Source organism: Pinus tabuliformis, chromosome 8 (genome assembly GCF_031772625.1).
Source record: "Pinus tabuliformis cultivar Carrire ecotype Pingquan chromosome 8, CPIR1, whole genome shotgun sequence".
NCBI classification, from domain to species: domain Eukaryota; kingdom Viridiplantae; phylum Streptophyta; class Pinopsida; order Pinales; family Pinaceae; genus Pinus; species Pinus tabuliformis.
The window spans coordinates 829,625,869-829,647,546 of NC_142294.1; the positions used below are offsets into that span (position 1 = coordinate 829,625,869).

Genomic DNA, 21,678 nt, shown 5'->3' on the forward strand with positions numbered 1-21,678 from the left:
TCCCTTCGAGGAACCCTTCTTGGATTTCTTCTATGGACAATTCATAGCATAATGGCCCACTTCATGACAATAAAAGCATCACACTTTCAATTTGTCAATCTTCTTCCCACCATGGGAAGAACCGGATTTGGGATGGGACGCCTTCCCTTTCCATTTCCTCACCTTACTTGCTAAGGCTAGATTTTCCTCATCATCTTGCTTCGATGAGGATCCATCTCTAGTGATTCTTCTTATTTCCTCCTGCATGAGATTCGACCAAAGTCATTCCCAATCTGATAGTTTTTCTCTTCCATTAACTGAGTCTTGGTAGCAATGCCAGCTCTTAGGAAGACCGAGGAGTGGAAGACTCACCATGTCATCATTAGCGGTCATGATCCCTACACTTCCAAGCTCATCCCTACAGGTGGTGAGCTTGTTCAGATATGTAGAGATTGTGTCGCCCTTTTCACACTTGATCTTATGAAGCTTGTCTTTCAGCACCAGCTTCCTCTGATCGCTGCTATTCTGATATAGATCTTTCATTGTTTTCAACATCTGAAATGGTGTCTCCTTCCCATGGAGGCTCGAGACAATGTGGTCTCGAACTCCCTCTAGGAGGATTCTTCTTGCTCTAGCCTCACATTTCTTCCATTCCGCCAGTTGAGTAGCATCAGTCGGCTTGGGGACTTCTTGATCAATGAAGTCCTTTAGACCGTTATCCTCTAATACTACCTCCATGCGATCCTTCCAGGCTATATAATTCGAGCTGCCATCAAGGGCATACTCGAGTGTTAAACCACTGAATGCCATCGGTGAAAGTGAGATGTAATAAGAACTTGATTTCTATATTCAGTAACCACAAACTTCGAACTTCTCCTTCTTGTATATTGTTTTTCGCCTTGATCACCTTTGCTCCAATACCATGTAGAAATTCCCACTATAGATCAATAGATTATGCAATATACTAAAACACAATACAAGATCTACTTCTACAACACTTTGCGGAAGCTTAATCGAATTGAGCAAGATCAAGAGAACACATATAACTGAGAATGAGAAATCAATCACACATAACACAGAAGAAATAACCTAGGGAAAGCCTCATCCTAAAACCCCAATATCTGTATTATCATACAAGTGGAAATCTTGTTCAAGTTACAAAAAGAATCAGCTCTCAAGCTATCCTTCTCTCTTTGCAATCAAACAATACAGCTCACAGACTGAATAGACATAGTATATGTTCTCCTCAAGGCCTCCAAGCATCTTATTTTCTTGCGCAGTTTTTCTTGGGGTCTAGTGAAGCCACATGTGTGAATTGGCCTCATCACACTCACTAAACCTGAAGAAGTAACTGCGCAATCCTGAAGGAAAGAATTCTTTCTGCATGCAAGGAATATTCACAATGGAATATTCTAGCAACTGATAGTACACTGCCCCTCCATCTGATCTCAACTGGGTCTCTGTCTGAACTGACATGCATGAGTTATTTATGAGAGAATATCAGTTATTTGAAGTGCAGTAGTTACTTGCATGCAAGCATTAACTAGCTGAACTTACATTAATTCAACAAACTGTTTGAATTAATCTAATTGGACTTGACTTAGTTAACTGAGCCAACTAATTACAACTCATCCTTATCTCTTTAACTGATGGATAAATTCCTCAATTAATGGAGAAACTGTTGCATGTCCCCACATAGACTTCATGTTTGATTTTCCTTAACTAATTAACTCAAGATGAATTAATTAATTATTTTACAAACAGCTGCTAAGATCAAATTCGAATTTTACTTCACTATTTTAGTTTAGGGACTGACTAAAATAGAAAGGTATCCTGAAATGCTATTTATAGAATGCTATTTTTAGCACTTCCATTTTTCCATCCATTGTTGTTAAGATCAACACTCGCTGAACTGCTATTTATAGCAGTGCTATTTTTAACAATTCTATTTTTAGCATTTCTTGTTGCTATTTTCAACAATACACACAATATTTTATAAAACATAGTTTTCTTATATAACTAATATCTATTAACATAATTACATAGATAATCCTCACGAAAACTATATTAGGCGTTTCTTTACCCTCACACACACTGATGCAGGAGCATGAGACTTGGAGGGAAAAGGCTTCAATCTTATTCCAAAAATACAAAAAAAATCTACAAGCAAAGGAGTGGGATCCTTTCGCCATCAATTTCCATGTTTTTCTAGTTAGGCATAGAGCTAGAATATAGGATTTGATCATGATGTAATAAGTATTAGTTAGTTAGCTATAGTGGATATTCTTGAGGAGAATTCCTCACAGAACAGATAGGGTTAATAAATTTTAGCTTTGTATTAGGATCTGATCATTAGGATGAACCAGTACTTATGTAAGTTTCACACTATTCTAAAGGGATTTTGACTGTTAAGGAAAATTTGGCTTTCCAGGAGCAAATCCAGTGAATTGGTGAAAATTTGTCTCTGTGCATGTGAAAGAGAAATCTTTGTCAAATCCCGAAGGATAAACTCCTTGGAAATCTTTGTGTCATTGTAAATTTCCAAATGTAATTGGTGTTTTGTGGAATTGGTTAAACAATGTTGATTGTGTTAAGTTTCCTTGGTTTTCTTTTTAACTGAGTTTATCATAAAACCTGAGTATATCGAGCGAAAGGTTGAGATTGTAGAGGAAAAACCATAGGCGGTTTTCGGGCACAAGCGAGGCGGTAAATGGTTTTGAAGCCCTCGGCTCCGATTCCATACAGAGTGTGCCACGTAGCGAAAAGGGAGCAAGTTAAACTGCTTATCGGGTGGGTTTAGGGTGCACAGTTTAGCCGCCCGATATGTGTTTAGGATGTTAGATCTGGAGCTACAAGATCAACGGTTGATAGTGGCGGAGCTGGTTCAGAGATCGGGAAGTGTGGTGTCCGTTGGATCTTAGACAAAATTGACAGTGCAGAAGCAAAGCCGACGGCAATTATAAGCGCGGTTATATAACATTTGGAATCTGGCCTTTTGGGTTAACACAATGTTTCCCATGCGACTCTATGTAGTTCCTAAAAGGGTTGTGGCCCGAGTTATAAAGTGAAATTGGTTAAGTTGTATGGTCGGGGTTCTTAAAGGCCAAGGCACGGTTAAAACTGCTGATAGTGTTAAAAAGGGTCTTTGTTATGAAATTGCACCCGATAACAAGGGTTGGGCCAATTAAGGGAAAATGATTGGTAATAGTGGCTGAAAAGGGGAAAATTTATAAAACAATCAGTCTAAGAATAAATGAGTGATACTCCAGCTGGGATTGAAGAAGAGATTCAACTAGAATTAGAGGAAATTGTATCAGGGTTTGAACATTTGTCCATATCGCCTGCACCTAGGCCACCATTAGTGGTATCAGAGCAACTTGTTGACACTGAATTGAATCTCAGAAGCAAGAGAAGGAAATTTAATATGGCTTTCAGAGTTAGAAGAGGACGAGGACGTGGTAGAAGAGGACGGTCAGTTGCAAATGCTGAAGTGATGGAAGCTATGCAACAGATGCAAGATATATTAGAAGTATTAACAGCAGAGAGAAATATAGATGATGGAGAAGCTATTGGAGGTGTTTTAAGTCAGGAAGACAGACCTATAGCTTATTTTAGTGAAAAGCTGAATGATTCAAAGAAGAAGTATTCTTCTTATGATAAAGAGTTTAATGCAATTGTGCAGTCATTGAAGAAGTGGAGACATTATCTAATGTCAAAAGAGTTCATACTTTATTCAGATAACCATGCACTGCAGTATATTATGCAGTAGCCAAAGCTTAACAGAAAACATGCTACATAAGTTGGGCAGTTCTGTATAAGAGCTCATGGATAGGAGCCCATGAAGAATTTTGTCCTCAGGAGTCTGAAGCAGGAACATGAGACTTGGAGGGAAAAGGCTTCAAACTTATTCCAAAAATGCAAAAAAATCTACAAACAAAGGAGTGGGATCCTTTAGCCATAAATTTCCATGTTTTTCTAGTTAGGCATAGAGCTAGAATATAGGATTTGATCATGATGTAATAAGTATTAGTTAGTTAACTATAGTGGAGATTCTTGAGGAGAATGCCTCGCAAAATAGATAGGGTTAATAAATTTTAGCTTTGTATTAGGATCTGGTTGTTAGGATGAACCAGTATTTATGTAAGTTTCATGCTATTGTAAAGGGATTTTGACTATTGAGGAAAATTTGGCTTTCCAGATGCAAATCCAGTGAATTGGTGAAAATTTGTCTCTATGAATGTGAAAGAGAAATCTTTGTCAAATCCCGAACGATAAACTCCTTCGAAATCTCTGTGTTATTGTAAATTTCCAAATGTAATTGGTGTTTTGTGGAATTGGTTAAATAGTGTCGATTGTGTTTAGTTTCCTTGGTTTTCTTTTTAACTGAGTTTATCATAAAACATGAATATATTAAGCGAAAGGTTGAGATTGTAGAGGAAAAACCATAGACAGTGCCAAGATAGATCAACGGTGTTCGATGGGGAGTCAACCAACAGTCAACAAACAAAGGGGTTGAAGAAACTGCAAATTGTTTTCGGGCACAAGCGAGGCGGTAAATGGTTTTGAAGCCCTTAGCTCCGATTCCATACAGAGTGTGCCACATAGCAGAAATGGAGCGAGTTAAACCGCTTATCGGGCAGGTTTAGGGTGCACAGTTTAGCCGCCCAATATGTGTTTAGGCAGTTAGATCTAGAGCTACAAGATCAACGATTGATAGTGGTGGAGTTGGTTCGGAGATCAAGAAGTGTGGTGTCCATTGGATCTTGGACAAAATCGACGGTGCAGAAGCGGAGCCGACGACAATTATAAGCGTGGTTATATAACATTTGGAATCCGGCCTTTTGGGTTAGTGCATTGTTTCCCATGTGACTCTATGTAGTTCCTAAAAAGGTTGTGGCCCGAGTTATAAAGTGAAATCGGTTAAGTTGTATGGTTGGGGTTCTTAAAGGCTAAGGCATGGTTAAAACTGCTGATAGAGTTAAAAAGGGCCTCTGTTATGAAATTGCACCCGATAATAAGGGTTGGGTTGATTAAGGGAAAAGGTTGGTAATAGTGGCTAAAAAGGGGAAAATTTATAAAACAGTCAATCTAAGAATAGATGACTGATACTCCAGTTGAGATTGAAGAAGAGATTCAACCAGAATTAAAGGAAATTGTATCAAGGTTTGAATGCTTGTCCATATTGCCTGCACCCAGACCACCACACACACATAAAGCAAATGACTTACATCCATATTTATTATTGGAGAAAGAAGGATCTAGGCTTCTCTTAGAGAAGGAGAGATTTAGAATTCTCTAGAGGAAGGAAAGCTCTAGAATTTATGAAGAGATTCCTCTCCTTAGTTCTAGAATCTAACTAAAGCCTAAAATCTAGCCAAAAAAGCTACTTTTATGCTTTCTTATACATGAGGATCTTATCCTCTTAAAATATTTCCGCCTTTTAAAGGCTTGAATCACAAGGTGATTTGACTAAGGAGAGATGCTCCTACACGAAAACCAATCCAATGTGGATATTAACTCCAAAGAAGGATGGGGGGATGGAGAATGTGTACAGATTCCCAAGCAATTAACAAAATTACAGTCAGATACAAGTTTTTGTTATCCTGCATTGATGATCTGATAGATTGTTTAAGTGGTGCTGCATAATTTTCCAAAATAGACCTAAAAAGTGGATATCATCAATTTAGAATTAGATAAGATGATGAATTGAAAACAACATTTAAAACTAATCATGGGTTATATGAATGGTTGGTAATGTCTCTTGAGTGTACCAATGCTCCTAGTACCTTTATGAGGTTGATGAATAAGGTCTTAAAAGAATTCATTGGGAAATTTGTTATTGTTTATCTTGATGATATCCTAATTTACAATTAGACAAAAGAAGAACATTTGAGGTGTGTTAGAATGGTGTTGAGGAAATTGCAACAAGATAAGTTACTAATTAATTTGAAGAAATGTAGCTTCATGAAGACATAATTATTGTACTTGGGTTTTGTGGTGTCAAAGGATGGTTTGAAGATGGATCAAGAGAAGATCAAGGCCATAGTCAACTAGCCTACCCCAAGGAGTGTTTTCAAGGTAAGAAGCTTCCATGGTTTGGCATGTTTCTATAGAAAATTCATCAAAAATTCTAGTGATATCTATGTTGCAATTGTGGAAACTACCAAAGAAAATAAAAAACCATTTTATTGAATAGAAGTTGCTAATACGAGCCTTGATTTGTTAAAGCAAAAAATCACAAAACAACCTGTTAGAACTCTGTAATTTCTTAAGGCTATGAAAGAAATTGTAAAGGTAACCACAAAACCACTTTTACGTTTAGAAGCTAGCCCTTCTAAACTCAGAGAGGGATCTTTCTGTCAAATTTAGCTTTGTTTGCAGTGGGATTTTAGGCTAGATGTGAGAGTTCAGGGTTTGGTTTTTAAAATGGTTTGGTTGGAACAGCAAGGAAATCCATTAGGCAATGGAGTCAAAGGGGCTTAGAGTGATCAATTTTCATAAATATCAAGCTTAAGTGTAACAGGGCAAGGTAGGCATGCTACTAGATCTTTGAAATTTGTGAAATGGAGAAGGAAGAAAAGATGAAGAATCACTTCAAATATATATCATTGTTACCAGAATTCTATATTTAAACTTCATGGAAAACATTGATATTGCTTTAAGCCATCACGGAGTGTATTCAAACAAATTATGAACTTATTTTTCTTAAAAACAATAAAACACTGAATGGCATATGAAAATAGAAGAAAAAACAAGGTTACAGTAAGAAGCACTTCACCACATAGATATGACACAAGAATCCTGGAACAACTTGTCTTGTATTAATGCAAAAGGTCACTTGAACTCAATGAACAACTTTACAACAGATGGTAGTCTTTCTCAATACGAATCCCGACATCAATTACTTCAAATTATGAAGTATTTATACAAATTCTAACAAAATATCTTGATTGGAAATATCAAGATTTATTACAAATATCTCAAAATTGTGTTGCATAAATAGAACTAAAATATAAGACATCTAAATTGTTGAATCTATTGGCACTATCTTTGAGGATTTCTAGTGATAAGGAACAAGAAGTCGAGTTTGATAGAAAATCTAATTTGATGAGGCGACATCCAAGTTACTAATTGTCCATGTGCTTTTTCCTCACAAAATTTTGAAAAATAGGGTCTAGTGATCCCTTTGAATATCTCACACCATGACAACTGTGAAAAAACTGAGACGGGTTTTGTAGATGAGGATGCTACCAACAAAAACCTCTTTCAGTTTTGAAAAATCATTTCCACTTGTTGGGAAACCGTATTTGAAAATAGTGACTTAAAACAGGAAAATTCTGGAAAATATGCCTTCTAAGATTCATTCGAATATCCCAAGCCATAATATCTATTAGAAAACTGAGAGGTTTTTTAAATGGATCTATTCTGGACAAAAACCTCTTTCAGTTTTAAAAAAATCATTCTTATTTGTTTGGAAACAATGCTCCAAATTACTGTATTGTATAGGAAAAAGCATAGTTTTAACTGACCATTTTTCCAACTCAGTGTTGACTTTAATTGCCAACGTTCACTATTGATCTAGTGGGAGTGGGACGAAATGGATATATGACGTGGAGGCATGAGATGGTGTGGAGGCACATGGTTGGCAGAAATAATTGATGTATAAGCGTGGATGGAAGGAGAGAGAATGGGGCGGTAAGTGGAAGCGGGGAAGCAGGGGGGTCGGGGCGGTAAATGGTTTTAGGTGAGGAGGTGAAAAATGGCGGAGAGTATGCCACGTCGCAAAGGCAGGAGATGGGGAACCTACTTTTTGGAACCCCCTGCCACCATGATTAACTGTCGGAAGGGATGGGAGCGGCCGAACTCAATCTCCCGCAGTTGATCTAGGCGGGTTGAATCGTGGTTTTTGCTTCTTGCACACTAGTTATTACAAATGGAAAAAGTGTCGCATCCAACCATAACTTTATTACAACTTATGCTAATCATGATTAAATGATGCAATTAATTAATCTAAACATAATTAACTTTTAATGCTACATTCTGACTTGCAAGCATACTTTTGATTTTTTCAAAGGTTTCATTTTTCTTTTTCTATTTTTTTTGGAAATAATTTTGTAGAATGAAAGATTATTTACATCTCATATACAAAATTACAGCTACAATCAAGTCTTCCTATGAAATATAGGACCCTAACAATGGTTCCAATGGGGATGGCACCCTCCTTGTGAGGTGTCAAAAACGTTGTAGATCAATAGCCTTGATCCATTGGGCAAACTGTGTTTATTCTGCAAATGAATCTGATCCATCTGCAAATCTGAACAATAATACTAAAATGCCCAAAGACACTATTGGAAGTTGACACACCGCTGAAAAAGATGCTCAAACCATTGAGCTTATTTTCGTATATACCAATCTACCCTAACAGCTGAGAACCAAATGCTTAATTCAAGCAATGTAAAACCTCCAATATAACCAATCAAAAAGTTGATCCAATACCTGGGCTCCTTGATTGTTTTTAAGCAGAATCAAAACAAGAACTTGTAAGGGCATTGGAAATTGATTGTAAGCTTGATCTTCACAACAGAAACATAATTGAAACTTTGTAGTGAGCAATCCCTCCATATAAACAACTATGGGATCATGAAAGACATGACTTATTATTTGATTTTCAAAGTATTCTACAAATTTATAGTCATGCTTGGGCAGTTCATATATGCTTTCCTTACCATCATATAGTTTCAGCTGTGAGTCATCAAATATATTCTCAAAACAATCCTCAACCTCAATATCAAAATGCCACACTACCACTTCTTGTTTTGGCTGAAAAAGGTTCTCAAAGAAATGATTTTGACATTGTAAATTGTGGCCCTGAATTTGAACTTCTAAGGCTTGAAGATTCTTCTCAATTTGTTCAGCAAACTCTACTAAAAATATGGTCTTGGCTTCATAGCTACATTTGCATTTCTCTAGATAAATAGGCAAAAAATATGAGAAAGCCTCATCAATTTGATCATCATCAAAATTATCCTAGTATTCCTTGAAACCTTCAATAGAGATAGGGTCTGCCACATACCTTGTCATCTTGTTTAGCAAGCAACCTGATCAGCATGTAGTGGAGTCACCATGAATGTTCTATAATCTGGATTCTTTGATAATGGAGTCTTTGGATCAAGTTGAAACTTGATTGGAGTCGCCAGGTGAATGGTTCAACCTTGTTGTGTCTAATCATTGTCCACCATCAGTGATCCGGATTTAAACATAAACACAACAAATTACAGAGATAACCATAAACACAAAGATGTAGAGGAAATAATACTTCATTTCATTAATGTAAAATACTGAAATATTCTTACAAACAAAAATGGAAATAAACCAGCTAGGGCGATGGTAGCTTATCTCTGAGAAGAGATGTGGTGGCTACATGCCTCTGAACTGCCTTACAATGAGGCTCAAGGGCCTTTTTATTATTGAACAATTAGAGGAAACCCTAAACAACCAAAACCCTAACCCGAATAGATGTAACACCAAGAGTTTATGGGCCCCGTTGGGGTGAGTTGGACAACCAACTTCCCGGGGTCGCGAATTGGTCATATTATCTCCATTTAATGCGCATGATAACCCGGTGGAAAGATCTCTCCGAGGACTACGACAAAAAAGATGATTTTATATTGTTATTTGTTGGCGGTAGATTTCCAAAAAAACGTCGTTTAGGGCCTCAAAACGGCTCCAGAAGTTTAGGACCCAAAAAACTGCTAAAAATAGTAAACTGTGCTACAATTAAGGAAACTAAAAAACTGAAAGAAGCAATGGTGGGGGTCCAAGTGGAATTGGCGGGTGGTCACCAATATCCACCTGGATCAATCAGCGATCAAAACTGAAACTTGATACACTTTCCTAGGGATGATGAAACCTCAGTCCCCAATATGGTCGCGAGGATGTTAGCATTCTGTAATTTCTTAAGGCTGTGAAAGAAATTGCAAAGGTAACCACAAAACCACTTTTAAGTTTAGAAGCTAGCCCTTCTAAACTCAAAGAGAGATCTCTCTATCAGATTTAGCTTTGTTTGCAGTGGGATTTTAGGCTAGATGTGGAAGTTCATGGTTTGGTTTTTAAAATGGTTTGGTTGGAACAGCAAGAAAAGCCATTGGGCAATGGAGTCAAAGGGGCCTACAGTGATCAATTTGCAGAAATACCAAGCTTAAGTGTAACAAGGAAAGGTAGGCATGCTACTGGATCTTTGAAATTTGTAAAATGGAGAAGGAAGAAAAGATTAAGAATCACTTCAAATATAGAGCATTGTTACCTGAATTCTATATTTAAACTTCAGTGGAAAACATTGATATTGTTTTAAGCTAGCAGAGAGTGTATTAAAACAAATTTCGAACTTATTTTTCTTAAAAACAATAAAGAACTGAATGGCATATGAAAACAGAAGAAAAAACAAGGTTACAGTAAGAAGCACTTCACCACATGGATATGACACAAAAATCCTGGAACAACTTGGCTTGTATTAATGCAAAAGGTCACTTGAACTCAGTGAACAAATTTACAATTGGTAGTCTTTCTCAATACGAATCCCAACATCAATTACTTCAAATTATGAAGTATTTATACAAATTCTAACAAAATATCTTGATTGGAAATATCAAGATTTATTACAAATATCTCAAAACTATGTGACAGAAATAGAACTAAAATATAGGGCATCTAAACTGTTGAATCTGCTGGCACTATCTTTAAAGATTTCTAATGATAAGGAACAACAAGTCAAATTTGATAGCAAGTCTAATTTGATGAAGTGGCATCCAAGTTACTAACTATCCATGAGATTTTTCCTCACGAAATTCTGAAAAATAGGGTCCAGTGATCCCTTTGAATGTCTCAATCCATGAAGACTGCAAAAATTGAGAGAAGTTTTTGTATATGAGGATGTTACCAACAAAAACCTCTTTCAGTTTTTGAAATTTCATTTCCACTTGTTCGGAAACCGTATTTGAAAACTATGACTTAAAACATGAAAATTCTAGAAAATATGCCTTCCAAGATTCATTCGAATATCCCAAAGCATAATAGTTGTTAGAAAATTGAGAGAGGTTTTTTTAAATGGATCCGTTCTGGACAAAAACCTCTTCTGGTTTTGAAAAACGTGTTCTTATTTGTTTGGAAATAATGCTTGAAATTACTGTGTTGTATAGGAAAAAACATTGTTTTAATTGACCATTTTTCCAACTTGGTGCTGACTTTAATTGCCAACGTTCACTATTGATCTAGTGGGAGTGGGATGAAATGGATATATGACATGGAAGTGGAAGATGATGTGGAGGCACATGGTTGGTGGAAATAATTGATGTATAAGCATGGAAGGAAGGCGCGGGAGTGGAGCGGTAAGTGGAAGCAGGAAAGCGGATTTCGGGGAGGAGGGGGGGTTGGCAGTAAATGGTTTTAGGTGGGGGGGTGCAAAATGGCAGACAATATGCCACATTGTAAAAGCGGGAAATGGGGAACCTGCTTTTCAAACCCCCATCCCCCCGTGATTAACTATCGGAGGGGCTAGGAGGGGCCAACAGGGGTTAGGAGGGGCCGAAACCAATCACCCGTCATTGATCCGGGCGGGTTGAATCATGGTTGTTGCTTCTTGCACACCAGTTATTACAAACGATAAAAGTGTCACATCTAACCATAACTTTATTACAACTTATGCTAATCGTGATTAAATGATGTGATTCATTAATCTAAACATACTTAATTAACATTTACTACTGCATTCTGACTTGCAAGCATACTTTTGATTTTTTCAAAGGTTTCATTTTTCTTTTTCTATTTTTTTTAAATAATTTTGCAGAACGAAAGATTATTTACAACATCTCATATACAAAATTACAACTAGAATCAAGTCATCCTATGAAATATAGGACCCTAACACAACCTATCCTAGCACTGTCAGAGTTTAACAAACTTTTTTAGGTTGAGATTGATGTCAATGGAACTGCAATATGAGTTGTTCTATGTCAAGAAGGGAAACCAGTTGCTTACTTTCGTGAAAAACTCAATGGAGCCAAAAAAAAAAATTTCTTCATACAATAAGGAGTTATATGCCATCATACAAACATTAAAGAAATGGAGACATTACCTCATGCCAAAATACTTTATCCTTTATATTGAGAATCATGCTTTATAATATATCAACAGCTAAACAAAATTGAGTCAAAGACATGTTAAATGGATAGAGTTTCTACAAAAATTTACATTTATTATCAAACATAAAAGCAGGAAGTCAAATAAAGTGATAAATGCTTTAAGTAGAATCAATCTAGTTTCACATGAGCTCTAGGTGAATGTGTTAGGGATGGATGAATTGAAAGATATGTATAAAGATGATCCATATTTCAAATAAGGCTATGTAGCTTGTGGAAACTTTGTAAGTAGAGACAAAACTCTATTGTTAGATTACATGATACAAGAAGGATTGTCGTTTAAAGATAGTCAATTATATGTTCCAAGATGTTTAATGAGAGAAAATTGTTGAAAGAAAAACATAGTGGAGGATTAGCAGGGCATTTTGGACAAGACAAAGCCTTAGCACAATTACATGCATTTTACTTTTGACCAGGTACACAAATTGACGTAAGAAGATTTGTTGAAATATGCTAAATATGTCAATATGCAAAAAGGAGAAGTCATAATATTGGATTATTGAGCCAAAAGGCTCATTCTACAACCCAATATGAGAGAGATGTATAAGTATGTCCATGTTCAACTTGAATTTGACACGTGTCCCTTTTAAAATAAGATTTAAGTATGTCCATGTCCAACTTGAATTTGACATGTGTCCCAATATGAGAGAGATGTGTAAGTATGTCCATGTTCAACTTGAATTTGACATGTGTCCCTTTTAAAATAAAATAGAATAAATATTTAAATAAATAAACATGCATAATCTCATTAAGGAGAAGTGGTAAAAATAGTTCACTCACTCTCATCCATAAATAAAATATTTCATGTCGGGTATAATAAAAAAACAAATATGAAGTGCTAAAAATATTTCTCTCTCTCTCAGTGTCCATATTAAGGAGAAGTGGTAAAAATACTTCACTCTCACTCTCGCTCTCAGTCTCAACCATAAATAATATATTTTGGTGTCCATATGAAACAACATAATCTTATATCAACTTATAGAGAAATAAAGTAGTTAAAAGTTAAAAAAGAACTATATATTATTCATTATATAAAGCAACTGAGAAAAAAAAACTTATATATATATATATATATATATATATATATATAGTCTCACTATTTTATGCATTCAAAAATGCAACATAAGTAATGAAAAATCACAAGTGGTCTCTCTCTCTCTCTCTCTCTCTATTCAAAGGACCAAATCCGTTAAGCTACAAAGATTTTATTCAAATTTGCAATCTAAAAAAAGTTTTCACCTCAAGAGATTTGATCCCTCTCGGCTCTTGCTAGATCTGTGGTTAAGATGGATCTGTACTGGTATTAGCCCGTACCAATTCCAAACAAATTGTGGCACTCTGTAAGCATTGATTGTGTACTTGGATTGTTGAGAATTCGGAGAGGAAATGACTCCATTTATGTTGTTTTTTACAGATTTTAAAAAATGGCACACTTTATAGCCTGCAAAAAAACAAGCGATGTGACTAACATAGCAAGCTTATTCTTCAAAGAAATAGTTAGATTGCATGGATTACCAAGAAGTTTTGTCTCTAATAGAAACCCCAGGTTTGTGGGCCATTTTTGGATAACTTTATGGAAAAGGTTAGGAACTAAACCCAACTTTAGCTTAGCATACCATCCTTAGACCAATTGCCAAAAGAAGTGACGAATAGAAGCTTCGAAAATATTTTAAGAAGTTTAGTGAATTAAAATTCCAAACAATGGGATCGGGTACTTGCTCAAGGAGAGTTTGCCTATAATGACTCACCTAACAAAAGCACAAGAATAAGCCCATTCCAAATTTTTTATGAAATGCACCCAAGAGAAATCTATGAATTGAGAAATCTTGGGAAACAGGAATTCGGGAGTACTGACAGTGAAGATTTTGTGGCCAAGCAACAATTACAACAAAGCAGTAACAAGTACAAACAAAGAGCAAACTCAAAGAGAAGACAACTGGATTTTGACGTTGAAGATCAGGTCATGGCACATCTTCAAAAAGAATGATTTCGTAAAGGGGAATATAACAAATTGAAACTTAAAAAGATTAGGCCATGCAAAGTCTATTCTCCTTAAATGTTTATGAAATAGAATTACCCAAAGAGTTTGACATTTCTCAAATATTTAATATTTCAGATCTATACCCCTTTAAGGAGCTAACAAATGTTTCTATAGATAAACCTATCAGTGATGAAATTTAGATTATCGAATGGAAGAAAAAACTACCTCTAGCACCAACAAAACAGATTGAATCAATAACAGACAAAAGGGTGGCTAAGAGAACTAGGAACAAGGAGTATTTTAAATACTTGATCAAATGGAAGAATCAATAAGTTGAAAACACCACTTGGATGAAAATTTCCAAATATGGTACCAGTGTTGAAGAACTCCAACAACAAGCTACATGAATGTATTCTTCTCTTCCTAGGAGTTTGATACCGCTTGGTGGGAAATTTCACTTCAAACCTCGTAAGCTTTCTCTTATTCCAATCAACATAGTACACAATATTTTATAAAACACAATTATTTTATATAACCAATATCTATAAATAGAATTACATAAATAATCCTCGCCACAACTATCTCTGGATTTCTTTGCCCTCTCACACACACACTGAGCAAATTGTTGGGATCACTATTGCCATTACACCAAAACACACCGGTGTTAGTAAATGGATGCATCACCAGAGTTAAGGGATCCTCGAGAGGCGGTCAAGCACATGTTGCAAAACACAAGAGGAGCGCTACCAAGTCCAACACAAATGACTTACATCCATATCTATTATTGGAGAAGAAGGATCTAGACTTCTTTTGGAAAAGGAGAGATCTTGAATTCTCTTGAGGAAGGAAAGATCTAGAATTTCTCAAGAGATTCCTCTCCTTAGTTCTAGAATCTAACTAAAGCCTAAAATCTAGCTACTAAAAATCTACTTTTATGTTTTCTTATACATGAGGATCTTATCCACTTAAAAAAATTCCTGCATTTTATAGGCTCTAATCACAAGGTGACAAGGTGATTTGACTAAGGAGAGATAGCTCCTGCATCAAGCATCTAAGATATTCACATGGTTTGAAGCCTCCCTGTAATCACATATTCGTAGAAGATAAAACATGTGCAGCACTCATTATAAAGGTGCAGGCCACAACAACGCTATCTTTGATCCTAAGGGATTGAATTCCAAATGTTATCACATTTGTTCACAGCTCTCTCTAGAGAACTTGCAGCTTCCTACTGCATAAGATGAACGTGCAATATTGATGTTGCAAAAACCATCTCAAGTTCAGGATACTTTATTTTACTAGCGTGCTATTGTCCAGACTCCAAAGCACGTATTGCACCTTGAAAAACCCCTTCAGTTGTCAAAGAATTTGCAAGCTGTAAGGTGAAGTTGCAGGACCATAATTTTTCTGACTCCCCTTCTCCATCAGAGTTTGCTAACTCCAAGCCCTCTTTTAATGTTACCCATTTTTATTAAGTATCAAAGAGAGTTGTCATTGCCCTTGAATTCGGTATGAGCTTCATAATCATTATTATATTTTCCTGTATCTTCCTCATGCTGTTCACAATTCAGAGTATTCACATTAAGGTCTTCTCTTGGAATTTGAGCATCGGACATATCATCGTCTTCAAAAAGCTGTTGCTTCCCCTCCTTTGGAACATCATGCGTGTCATCAAAATTTGGAAAGAACCAAAATTTTTCCTTGTGGAGTTGGATTGTCTTCAACTTGCTCAACAGGCAATCAGCGAGGTTTCAAATTTAATTCTGTTTGCTCAGTAGATCTGTTCTCCTCCTCGAAGTTAGTTTCCCCGAAGGCTTTTACAGTTGTCTGATTGTTATTCTCTATACCTTCACTGGAAAACTCAACAGGCAATAAACCAACAACAGAGTGATATTCATATGACTTGCTCATCAACCCACTGTGTGAATTCTCTGTAACATGCATATTGCAGTCTGAGAAGTATCATCCAACAACTTAATTTGTGGAAGAAGCCTTAACTTGGGCTGCACCATAACATTAAATTGCACATGAACTGAAGCATCCGTGACACTTCGTTGCAGAAGCATGGTTATTTTTCATTAATGGTGGTCTCTGACCATTGAGAGGGATGATGGATACATGAACATCTTCTGTTGCAAACCTGTTTCTGGTAACTTCATAATCAGAACTGTGAGCAGCATTGCTCCCCCATTTGACATCTAAATAAAATGTGCTCTTTGCATCTCGGACTTGAAAGAATCCCTAGAAGTGTCCAGATTCCATGATTAATGAGCACTTTTCAAATCAGAGTGGGGCCAAGCACCTTCACAACCATTTTCAACTTGAGGCGATTGTAAGGCCCTCTCCTTGAGGTGATTGATAACATGGTTACCATCTGTAAGATCCATGGCCTTCTAGTTGAGTTTTCTCGATATCAGGTTTTCCCAAGGGACATCTTGTGTTCATTACTTGGAATGTTGTGTTCATTGCATGGGTAGTGTGTCATTGCTTCATTCTTTCATTTTAGTTCTCAATTTTTTTAGTAATTTATGTGATAAGTGAGAAATACTCAGTTTACAATCCTCAATACGGCAGGGTAAAAAGATTGTAGAACATTACAATATCTATAGCAATGAACGTTTCCAATGAATATCCATGACAATTTAAAATCAATCACCTCTCTTATTCTCACATCGCTAAGATTTTAGCAACATTTCATAGTAGCAAAGGTGGCAAAAATGTAAAGTTTAAACCAATGCTCAAATTCTCCAAAATAAGTCTGGACGATATCCCTACAAAGTAGGTTGTGTCTCTTAGAAAACTAACAAGTATGCACGATTTTCCAAAGTGCACAGAACCTTCTCATGATCATTTTCTATGGCACACAATCTCAGCAACAACCATTTTTGGTGTGGGGGGCAAAGGCAAGGGCACATGAACTTAGTAGAGAGGTGAAAACTAAGACATTGAAAGAAACTTGGCATGCAAGATGGTTTTGACTTTGGTTTAAATGGATAGTTTGTGAGGAATCCAAGGTGGCTAGAAGGATCCACATAAAATTGTTGATGGTGTAGACCTAGGCAGCTACAGAAGTGGCCAGAAGACTCCAATATGAGGCTCCAAAGGAACAAGCTAGAAGATTAGGAGGGAAAAAGGCCGATAACCCAAAAAACATCTTAGGCAACATGAGAATGCTAAATCCTTCAGGGAGAGGTAGGTTATGAGATGTAACAAAATTAATCTCTAGGCTCAATGGAGACGAATGTTGGATAGAACATCATCATTAGGTCAAAATGTGCATTGGCCATAGTTTTCTATTACAGAAAAGTTAAAAACATAGTTCATTTAGCCCAAGGCATGCTAGACAAACTCATAACTGATCAGAGAAAATTTGTGCATCAATTTTAAAAGTACTCTACGCAAACATCAAAGAAAATTCCTTTTAGTTTTGTTTCCTCAAATGGTTAAGCAACTCTTGTTTGCATTGTCTCCTTCATTGTTACAGTTTATAATCACGCAGCAATTAGAAGGCCTTTGTTTGTAAGAAGTTAAGAACTTTTGTTTGGTTGTTTTGTTTTTTGAAACACTTCATATTTTTTTCATTTCTTAATTGACAGATTCTCCTAAAGAGCATAGCACACTTTCAAGCTCTCTTCCTTACAATGCACCATTGTATCTGTTGCATTAAGACATGTTGTCACTATGTTGATCCATTTTGATCTCTGTAGGATAACAACAATATTGTCAAAATTGGCTTCAATCCAGAGACCCACCATTATTCTCCCACTCTAACACCAATGATTATGTTTTCTATCACCTCAACATTGTTGCTCTTTAATACTATGTTCCCTTTTTTTCTGCATTCAGTCTATATGCACTTTACTGCTGTTCCTTGTTGGAGCTTTAAAAATTACTGGCTGTCAATCAGTATCAGCACTTTTTGCACTTGTTTATGTACTCAACCATGCACATTTCAGTGCTGATGTCTGCATTTAAGAGTTGCTTCCACCAACAGTTCTTCACGAGATGCTGCTGATCATGACATTGTAACTTCCCAGCAGTTCAAAACATAATATCTTTACTTAAAGATTTATCACTTTTACATAGCAACAACATTGTATGGCTCTTAGATTTTATTTCATTCACGACATTTCTATCTGTTGGGTTCAATAATTGTCTTGTCAAAAATTTTAGTTATCGTCATAGGTTGATAATAGTATCTCGCTTCTCTCCAGAAAAAGGCAAAGCTGCAAGTATTGAGTGCACAACCATTAAGGTTCTATCCAATATCACCTGCTAGATCAAGAGAATGCTCTTCTCTCCAGTACAATGAACCAAGTATCTCCATCTTCTCGTCCTACAGCTTAAGTCATTCCTAGTTTTGAACCACCATAATCTAAAAACATATTCTCTTCATTACCTGATGCTGAGCAGACATTAGAACTGATGCCATCGATGGTATGCACATTAACTGTAAAACAGTGAAAATCATGTAATGTTGCCCACACGTTCCAAACACTGAAGTTGCCAAAACAGAAGCAAGGGCTAGCAAAGCAGAGGCAGCAACCAATGAAGCTCTAGCTTCTCTTCTTTTCACACATAGCATCACCAATAATCACCACAAGAACACATACCATCCTTAAAATGATGGAAGCGATTTGCATCCCTGACAACAAGTTCCCGCCCAACAATCTTGGAAATGAACTTGGTAGCAATGTGGCAATCACCACAAATGCGTAGGTTTTTGACAATTACCATAGGCATCCCAAAGGGTATACTAATAAGTCCAAAGGCAATGGCTAGCCTTTCACTATGATAGCAGACAAAATGTTCTTTCTGCTGCTCCTCCACATCATAAAGCACAAAGTTAGTATCAGGCACATACCCTGCCATCTTGATAAGCGTGGTCAACTCGTCTAGTTTTGCATAGATCTTGTCTGTTTGTGGGTGAGAAGTGTCTCTTGCCATGAATTTGTGCACCTTGCTCTGGACCTGAATCCAGCTGTATCCTGTCTCCTTCTTCAATCCCTTTTCGTTCATTAATTTTCTAACCATTTGTGCATCATCCCATCTTCTAGCCAAAGCATAGGTGTTTGACAGAAGCACGTATGTTGCAGCGTCTTGAGGTTCCAATTCAAGAATGCATTTTGCTGCATATTGCCCTAGCTCCATGTTCCCATGGTTTCTGCATGCTCCAAGCAATGTCTGCCAAACGATAGTGCTAGGTTCAAAAGGCATATTTTTTATCATGTCCATTGCATATTCCAAGCGTCCAGCCCTGCCGAGAAGGTCAACCATGCAAGCGTAATGGTCAATTGTTGGTGTAAGGTTATGGCTTTTTATCATGCTATTAAAGTAGTGGTGTCCTTCATCAACTAGGCCTACGTGGCTGCATGCAGACAAAACAGAAATGAAAGTAATACTGTTGGGCATGATTCCGGCATGTTGCATCTCTTCAAATAGTTGGAGTGCCGCCTCACCACTTCCATGCTGAGCATATCCTGCAATCATAGCATTCCATGAAACCTCATTCCGCTGAGGCATATTGTTAAAAACGTGATATGCATTTTGTATGCTTCCACACTTGGCATACATATCAACCAGTGCACTGCCTACATAGACATCTAACTCAAGCCCAGTTTTGATGGTGTGATTATGAATCTCACTACCCTTCTCTAGAGCTACGAATCCAGCACAAGCCTTGAGAAGACTGGTAAATGTGACCTCATTTGGTTTAATCCCTGCTATTTTCATTTGAAAAAAGAAGTTTAGAGCCTCCACGTTATTCCCATTCTGAACAAATCCTGCAATCATCGCATTCCATGAAATAACATTTTTATCCATTTTGTTGAACAATTTCTGTGCATCTTCTAGGCTTGCACATTTTCCATACATGTCAACAAGAGAACTGCTCACATAGACATCTGACTCATATCCCATTTTGATGACCTGGCTATGCACTTGCAACCCATGTTCTAGAGATGCGAGACCAGCACATGTTGTGGCGATAGTAGTGAAGGTGAAAGGATTCGGTTTCTCTCCTGTCTGTTGCATTTCACAAAACAGTTTTAAGGCTTCTCCGCTTTTCCCATTTTGTGTATATCCTGCAATCATAGCGGTCCAACATACACAGCTTGGTTCAGGTATTCTACTAAATACATTGCGTGCATCTTCTATGCTTCCACATTTGGCATAAGCATCAATAAGTGCACTTCCTATAAAGATATCTAACTCAAGTCCAATATCAAAAATATGATTATGGATCTCTACTACCTGTTTCAGCGATCCTAAGCTAGCACATGCACTAAGAACACTGGGATAGGTAAACTGACTTGGCTCAATGCCAGTGCTTTTCATTTGGTAATATAAATTCAGAGCCTCCTCCGACTGCCCATCCGAAGCATACCCTGCAATCATAGCATTCCATGAAAACCCATTTCGTTCATACATTTTGTCAAACACTTTTCGTGCGTTACCCATGTTCCCGGATTTTGAGTACATAACGAGAAGGGTACTAGCTACAAAGGTATCCACATCAACCCCAGTCTTGATACTATAACTATGAACTTGTTTGCCTTGCTCCAGGGCTCTTAAATTAGTACATACCTTCAGAATAGTACCATAGGTAAAGTGGTCTAGTTTTACATTGCTTCCTCGCATTTTCTGAAACAATCTCAAGGCCTCCTCACTATCGCCGTTCTCTGCAAACGCCGCAATAACGGTATTCCAGGAGACTACATCTGGTTCACTGATTTTGACAAACATTTTCAATGCATCCTCTACAAGCCCACATTTTGAATAGGCTGCAATCATGGTATTGAGAGAAACTGTGTTAGGGTTAGACATTTCGTCAAACATATGGCGTGCATCCTCAATGCAGCCGCATTTGGCATACATATTGACAAGATTATTATGCAAAAAGACGTCCAGCTGAATTCCAGATATGATAGTGTGGGCATGGACACATTTTCCCTCTGCTACAGATTTCGATTTGGCACACCCTTGCAGAAAATAGCCATACATGTCCGAATCCATCCAAGATCCTCGTTGGCTCCCTATACGCAGAGCTTCCAGTACTCGGCCCTGCTTGCAGAGTTTAATCACATCTTCCACTGTCTGCTTTGGTTGTCCTTTGGGGTGTGTGAGGAATGTGGACGTGCAAAAACCAGTAGCCTTCGCAAAAAGATGGCAATGCAGGAGGGTACTCATGCTTTTGTCAGTATGAGGGCTGAAAATGCATGTAGGTGTGAAATTATACGGTGGAAATGGTGATAAATGTGAGTGTAAACCGGAAGTAATAACCCCATAAGGCATTCAAGCCTGGAAAAAGCCATGAAAATTGGTTATTGATTGAAGTGAAAAATGAATGGTTTTACAATGTCGACAAAACATGAGATCTGAAGCATGAATTGCAAAAAAGCCATGAAATTGGTTATTGATTGAAGTGAAAAATGAATGGTTTTACAATGTCGACAAAACATGAGATCTGAAGTATGAATTGCAATAGAGGTGATGCTGTTCGGCTGTTTTGTTTTATGTTTACAC

General features: G+C 37.1%; 1 protein-coding gene across 1 annotated transcript; it reads right to left on the reverse strand.

The window, feature by feature from the left end:
• Positions 1-15,632: 15,632 nt before the first annotated feature.
• Positions 15,633-21,342, reverse strand: LOC149238160 (pentatricopeptide repeat-containing protein At4g14850-like). Its single transcript, XM_089369487.1, has 5 exons — positions 18,768-21,342; positions 18,554-18,651; positions 16,273-16,395; positions 16,074-16,157; positions 15,633-15,803 (listed from the first exon to the last, which is right to left on the reverse strand). The coding sequence occupies exons 1-5, from the start codon at positions 21,340-21,342 to the stop codon at positions 15,633-15,635; spliced, it is 3,051 nt and encodes a 1,016-aa protein (XP_089225613.1).
• Positions 21,343-21,678: the final 336 nt, after the last annotated feature.